Here is a 7,687-nt window from a genome sequence, read left to right on the forward strand (position 1 = left end):
AAGTTTATTTTTATTTATTTATCCTTCGTCGTCGTGGATCCCCTGCCGTAAGTCACATTCAAGGAACAATGTTTGCTGATGCACGTTTTGGTCCCTGTGGTCTTGATTTTCTATGTATTTGTCCCTGGCACAAAACAAACATGAAGTCTACTGTTATTTTTCTCTTGTTTTCTTGTTGGAGTGTATTTTTAAGACAATGTATGTATTAGAGAATATATTTCTTTATTCTTCAAGGCTTGATTTGCTTAGTGAATAATTTTGCATCGTCAAGAAATTGAGATTCAAAATAGGTTGTATAAAATGAATTTACTGTTAATTTATTGCTTCAAGGTTCCGTAGACGACTCTCTCTAAATTTGTAATTCTACTTATTGCGTGATTGATATTGTGGTGAGATGTGGTTAAAATTATATTTTATTTTAATTATAATTTTAAATATTATTAAGTTAATTAATACATATTATGGTTTGCATGGATTTCATTAAAAATTATCTTTTTATATCTTTATTGTGAAAAAACTGTAATTTATAATTTTTTTTAAAAATATATATGTATTTAAACAACCATAATAATATCTATCACTGTAAGAATTCGCACTTGATACTTTAATAGAGAGGGATTTGTTTAGAGATATGTTTCATAATGTAAATACGGTTCACGATACTTTGTTATATCTTGAAAGAGAAAAGGAAAGGTTGCTTGTAGTTCATGCGTGTAGATTTAGAGCTTTTTTTAGATTATGGTAGCAATTCAAAATATTTTTTATTTTTTTATTTAGAAATATATCAAGATGAAGTTTCTTTATTTTTAAAAAATTATTTTTGACATTAGCACATCAAACAATTTGAAAAGATAAAAAAATTTCATTTAAAGCAAAAATCAAATTTTAAAATTTTTGAGAATGCAGTTTGCACCGCGTTCCCAAATACTTTCTTAGTAGTTTTATCCGAGTAATGGAATTTTTTTAACTTTTTTTTATTTATCAATTTTATTAATATAAAAAATACAAATATTTAGAATCTGTTTCGCAATGTGAGTGGCCGCACATTTGCTAATGTTTTTGCTTTAAATTATTATTTTTTGTAATTTTATATGTGAAGATATTAAAAATAAAATTTTAAAAATTAATAAAAAATATTATATTTTTAAAATAAAAAAAACATTGAAAAAAAACATCCGATGCTAAAATATTAAAAACTACCTTACAAGGATGCTCGAGAATACCAATGGTGTAAGATGGATTTTAAAACAGTAAATAACATTTTGAATGATAAAGAAAACTCTATGTTATTTTTAAATTTAGAACGATTACATCTCACGCATATACAGAGGAATTTGAGTCGTCCAGATAAACGAGAATGGGCCGCCAACTACCAGCCTTGTTGATTGAAGTTACAAAACTATTAAACAGTAAACACCACCAACCTCATCCATCTACATAGAAATACCAAGTATCATTCAAAAGGAGAAAAATCTAGATGAACAAGGAGAATAAACAGTAGCTCGTGACAAAGATTTAAATTTAGAATTTAGATCTACAACACAAAACAAAAGGAACAAATAATCCAAAACGAAGAAGAGGCTGAAGCTGCCACCGATAGCAGCAACTAAATGTCTGCTTTAAAAAATTCAATCCAGTTATCATTTTGGATTAAGCCCAGCAAACCACCACCTCACTACACCAGGGACCCACAAACCACATCAGGGTACGGGCCTAAAACCAAGATCAATCTGAATACACCATTTTCATAAGCTTGGTCCAGAACAGATGCCATCTCTAAATTATTTATTTATTTTGATAATGACCAGTGTTTGTTTACTTTACTTTCATCTAAAAAGGGGAAAAAAACAAAAGTAACAAGAACTGAGGGAACCCCGTAAGCCACTAGTTAAGAAGTAACTATCAATGTTAGTATGTTTTTCTTAAAAGTATTGCAAAACATTCCACTACGAGTAGAGATCCTTAACCGCAAGCCAAAATCAAAATCCGTGAAAAAGCAAATCCTGGTCCCTTGCCACTAACTCCTTTTCTATAGCTTCACGGTAAAGAGCAGTAGCTCACCAGCTGTTGTTGGCTGCTGCATTCACAAGGAAGATTCTTCAATTCGATCAAAAAGACCATCTAATAATCTTAATACTCACAACTATCAACAGGGCCAGAAAAATTCTCTGTTTTTTTTTTTTTAGAAAAGGGTCTCTACTCATCGAGTGAAAGGGCAAGAAAGTTTCTTTCTTTAAGGGAGATATGAAGGAGATGTTTGGGGGTCCAGGGAAAGTGAGTGGCTTGGGATTGAGAGTAGGACAGTTTGTATTTGCAGCTGCTTCAATCGTGGTCATGGTCTCTGCTCGTGGCTTCTTTAACGCTACTGCTTTCTGGTAATTTTTCATCGGGCGTTTATCTTCTCTTTTTATTATTATTATTATTTTCTTGCTGTTGGTCTTTCTTTATGGATCGTTATCTGCTGAACATGTATTAGTTGGGAGATTGATGATGGTCTAGCTTTCATTGGTCCACTGGAAGTGGCCCATTGCATTTGTCAAAATCAGTTATTTCTTGTGTTATTATAGTTAATGGTATTTTTAGAATGTTCAGCTCTATGTTTTCCTAAATATCTCTTGAGTACTATTTTTAGAACGGTTCCCTTCTTTTAGAGATTGGGGTAAAATTTTGGCCGTGGCGCCTTTTGCTTCAACCAGAGGAGAAATTTGGTCAAGGGACCAAAAGGAGGGAGAAACATCCCCTCCACCAATTATATTAAAGTGGGTGGTTTACAGTAATTATAGTTATTGGTGTTTTTAGCTTCATTTTTTACTAAGCATTTGCTGAGACATTCACATAGTGAGTTTACATCATCTGGGTTTTCTGGTGATTGGAATAAAACTTTGGGGCTTGTTTCTAATTGTAACAGTCTCATAGTTAGGAAACAGTGGTGTCGTGTCTTTGCTTCAATCAACAGAGAAACTTAGAGTAGAAAGAGGGAGAACCCATGATGTTTGGGTGGAAATTCTTTTAAATGAGTAAAAAGGAATTGGCTGCCTGTAATTTGTTTCTATTGTTCAAGTCTACCAACTGGACACATAATGTTTGAACTGTGAGCATTGATCACGATTGTGGCATATAATACTGGAATCGAACCCTTGCGTCGAGGATCATGTACCCAAATTAAGCTCTCACAACAATGGAAGAGGAGGTTGTTTTGTGTTTTTACCATTCTAGAAATTCCCAAAGTATGAATAATGACTGGTCCATAAGGTGCTCAATTCCTACCGTAGTCTTCAGTTACCCTCAGGTTATGGAAAGATGAAGCACAAAGTACTTTTCAACTCCATGTACTTGCGTGTATGAACTTTTAAACAGCCTTTGAAAGAGGCCCCTTCCAATAGACACCTTTTAATTACAGGAGAAAGATGGCCCTACCCTTGTGGATCTGTTGCTACACCAGGAGGGAACCCCGTGCAGTACTTGAAATGTTTTCATTTTTCATTTTGTATCACCCCTGTTAAAAGACATTTTATTTCAACCACTACATTTATTGCCACAGATGTAGAGTGATTGTGCCAGCCTAAAAGGTATTGCTTAAATCTTATAGAAGTCTGCTTCTAGCATTGCATCTGATCAATCCAAATGGACTCAAAATGAAGTAATGCAGCCTGGCAAGCTTAATAACTTGTGGCAACCCATTTGTAGGCCAGACAATTACATCAAGGCCATACTATTTGACTACTTTGCATGTCATTGGGAGATATTCGTAACAATGTCCTAAGGCATCACAAAAAAGTAGGGTGAAGGTACAATGGATGAGCAAGGGAGGATAAAGATCTCTTCAGCCTGCAAGCTAGCAAACCCAACCAAGCACAATTTGTAGAAACATTTTTGGCATTTTGCTGTAGCTGATGACTGCACTTCCAAACTGAATCTCTTACGAGAACATCATCTTGTGTTGGTTTGTTCCACTTACTTTGGACTCCAAGAACATAAGAAACGCCTTCCCCCTTATAATAGCGATGATAACTGCACCTAGAATTGGCAGCATTTCAATCAAGTCAACTGGATTTTGTTTCAACCAGTGGAGCAGTTAAAGTGGTGGTCGTTTGATGGACAGGAAATCAATATGAGTGATGTTATTGTCTGCCCTATGTCATTCTGCATTCTAGAGTTAGGAGGTGAAGGGGAACATCCTTTTCTTTGGGTTTGTGTGCCAGTTTAGCTGGTTATTTTACTCTTCTCTCTTTAACTAACCTTGCCACAGTTTTTATGTTTTTCAAGTTACCCAACCTTGTTGTATGTTTCCAGGAAACACCAACATTTCATATTCATGAGCACTGTAATAATATGACTTCAAGATTCTTTTTAAAGAGTTTGATGTGTGTGTGACTGCATTTGAATATGTGCATGTTGGTGCAGGCATGTGTTTGAAATTTCATTGAAAGTGGTCTCAGCTGCTTATATTATGCTTCATCTTACTATTTGATGGATCTTCTGTTGTATGGTTTTAGTAATCCATCCTTTTACATTCTTGTACTTCCACAATTTTGACTTTGTGTTTTGAATTCAGCTATTTGATTGCATCAATGGGGCTTCAGCTCCTTTGGAGTTTTGGACTTGCGTGCCTTGATCTGCACGCTTTGAGATCTAAGAAAAACTTGCAGAATCCTGTCTTAGTGAGCTTATTTGTTGTTGGTGATTGGGTAACTATCTTCTCTCCCCTACTTGTGTTAAATTGTAATTTTTACAGATGTGTTTGTGGCATGGTAAGAGAGATTAAATATGACATTTGGCACAGCGCAGCCAGATTTTCACACACCAGTAGTATGGTTTCTTAGGTCCCTTTGCACTTGCTTTTTTTGTTCATTGCTTAGCCAATAAAAATATGAACAGCATTGGTCAATTCTTTGAAGATATGATGATGGGAAGATTCTGAAAATATTTGCAAAATCCCCTAGTTGTTTCACTTAATATCGGAATGGCAGCAATATCCTTTTCTCTTCATCCTTCCCTTGTTTCATCGTTCTTCTCTCATTTACTTCACCCTCTTTCTCACTGTGCTGTCTTACAGACATGCAAGTTCTAGATACCCATCTATAACAGTGTATGCTCACTTAGTTGACAGTATATGCTGTCGCGGAGCTAGATTTTTTATTCAAGTTACCATTCTCCCTGTTTTGTTTCTTATGAGATCTAGGTCTGGTGACTTCATCCTGCAGAATCGAGTAAACAATGATGTAACTTTTAGTTAAAAATTTGCAGGTGACATCTATTCTATCACTTGCTGCTGCATGTGCAGCAGCTGGAGTCACCGTGCTGTTTGCAAGAGACTTGCATTACTGCAGAGCACCATACAATTTCCCATGCAGCAGGTTCCAAATCTCCATTGCTTTGGCATTTATCTCGTGGTTTCTCCTTGCCATATCTTCTCATGTTATGTTTTGGCTGTTGGCCGCAGTATAAATTAAGCAATAACAACCCCGCAGAGTCCTTTATCTTTACCTGCCCTGTAAATATTGTTACCAGTGAAGGGAGCATTTCCATTTTTCTTGGAAATGTCAGAGGTATCACATTTCAGCAGCATGCCTCTTTGTCCAGCTCATAGGATCATTGCTATCTTATGTTGTAACATCTTGGTTTTTGAAGTTAGAAGTTTGAGAAAGACAAAACTCTAAAGGGAAATATCATGTCATTTCACACCATTCTCTTACCTTGTATGGATGAAAGTAAAACAGCTGGATGTTGTTGCTTCTAGTCAACGAGAAAAAAAGATTCTCGTCCCTGTTACTAAAATAGATGGATGCATGATTAGATAGGTATCCTTGGAGTAAAGAATTCTGGGCGGGTCATTCCCTTGATCGGTAAAACATATGGCATCTTACCAATTAGGCTAATCACACTAATGGAACAACTTTCCAAGAAATATATAAAACCCGCTTCTATTTTCCTAGTTTAAGCTTTGCAGACTTGGGAGTTGTTATGCATGATGAGGTAACATGTCCAATATTCTCTGGGACAAGTACTTGTCTGTTTATGAACGCAGTGATTAAGAACTGGCAGGATTACACGTTATAGGAGTGTTCGGAGCTGTGGATGGCAGCGCAGTCAAAACATTGCTGGTCTAAAATTTATTTATTTTATTTAAAATTAATTATTTTAGTTTTTTTAAGTTGTTTTAATGTTTTAATATTAAAAAACAATTTAAAATGCATATAATCTCACTCTCACCCACTCAATTGGCATATTTTTCAAACTGAGTAGTTTTGTAGCTATTAGACGAGCACGTCTGCTCTATAGTCTATACAATTGGCTTTAAAATATTATATGTAATTTATATGCCCCGTCACAGTCGGGATTCCGTTCATATCTCTGAAAGCAACAATTCAACCAGACACATTTCATAAAGATTTTCGGTTTGCCTATGTCACCTCTAAACTGAAAGCAAAATTGAACGAGAGAAATCCTCTTCTTGCCAGCTGCTTAAATACTGGGAAAATGGAGGATCTACGAGGAAAATTGTTGAATTGTTTGAAGAAAATGTTAAAACTCAAAGCAAAAGCAATCTATTTACCATTTCTTGACCTCAAGATTTTATCTGTCAAACATCATTTCCCAGCTACCTTGCACAGTTGGACATTAATCTAGTTTGGATTTTAGAATCCGGACATGGGACAGAATGATGTCAGACGCTGCACATGTTTCATTTTTTAAGCACGTCTAAAGCATTTGTTGAGATTGCAATATTTCACCTTCCATTTGTATTTTTCCCTTTGAGAATTCATGTTTGCAGACATGGTTAGGTACGGCTTCACATGGTAGGCCAGGCCTCTCTCTCTCTCTCTCTCTCTCTCTCTCTATACTCAGCAGTATCATCTAGAGAATCCATACTCCCTCCAAATTATGACTATTGGATTAGACTTGAGGTGTTTAATTGGAACAGTTTCGCCAAGTGCTTCCATAGAAAATGCCCTTCTTTTCTTGTTTGCTCGACATAAAAGTTACAATTCTCGAATCACATTTGCCACCAAACGTGGCATGATTATAGCTGGGATCCACATAATTATCTTTAATTGAGGCCGATGGGATATTCCCAATACACAGCACTCAGCGACACCCAACTCCCTTTCACTTGTGCAAGGACCCTTGACAGCCATTATTTTGAGCCCACTGCCTTTTTCGGAGTTCTTTTTTCCATAAGGACCACCATTGTAATCAGTTTGGGACCTTGATGGTAACTCTCAGTATCTTCGTAATCATCTTGCTTTGCTGTCCTATGCTGATGGCCATATCTTCAACTTTTATGTCGTCTCTGATTACAAGAAGATTACCACTTAAAAAATACAGAAATCTGCGTTGGGTACTGTTGAAAGCTCCCATCCTTAAATATGATGGTTCACCGTCTATAACAGGATAAGGCAGCTTATGAAGGATATTTCCTACAAAAATAGATTTAAAATTTCCTCGCGAAGGCATCAGGCATGCCAAGCCCAATAATGCAAGCATTTCAGCACATCTAGTAGCATTGTCGATTTGTTTCTTTCCCAGGGTGTACCTGCAGTATCTTTTGCGTAAAGAGATTGATTAGACAATGTGTAGGAATCCACTCAGGGGTGAAAACGTTTATTATGAAAGTTTCGGGACCACCCATAAACAGATAATTAAAAATTAAAAAAATCATAAGCTGTCTACCACCGACACTTGA

The 7,687-nt window shown here is 35.9% G+C and overlaps 1 protein-coding gene across 1 annotated transcript; it reads left to right on the forward strand.

Annotated features, from left to right (window-relative positions):
- Positions 1-1,806: 1,806 nt before the first annotated feature.
- LOC7458118 (CASP-like protein 5B2) lies at positions 1,807-5,739 on the forward strand. Its single transcript, XM_002315167.4, has 3 exons — positions 1,807-2,375; positions 4,556-4,688; positions 5,248-5,739. Exons 1-3 carry the CDS (start codon positions 2,245-2,247, stop codon positions 5,446-5,448), a joined length of 465 nt encoding a protein of 154 aa, XP_002315203.1. The 5' UTR covers positions 1,807-2,244; the 3' UTR covers positions 5,449-5,739.
- The last annotated feature ends 1,948 nt before the right edge of the window (positions 5,740-7,687 follow it).

The sequence above is a fragment of the Populus trichocarpa genome, chromosome 10 (genome assembly GCF_000002775.5).
Source record: "Populus trichocarpa isolate Nisqually-1 chromosome 10, P.trichocarpa_v4.1, whole genome shotgun sequence".
Classification (NCBI taxonomy): domain Eukaryota; kingdom Viridiplantae; phylum Streptophyta; class Magnoliopsida; order Malpighiales; family Salicaceae; genus Populus; species Populus trichocarpa.

Bases quoted from the DNA above. Each gene is read 5' to 3' on its own strand.
- LOC7458118 (XM_002315167.4), top strand. From the start codon at position 2,245: ATGAAGGAGATGTTTGGGGGTCCAGGGAAAGTGAGTGGCTTGGGATTG. The intron at 2,376-4,555 runs GTAATTTTTCAT...TTTTGAATTCAG, and splicing joins TTTAACGCTACTGCTTTCTG to CTATTTGATTGCATCAATGG. The intron at 4,689-5,247 runs GTAACTATCTTC...AAAAATTTGCAG, and splicing joins TATTTGTTGTTGGTGATTGG to GTGACATCTATTCTATCACT.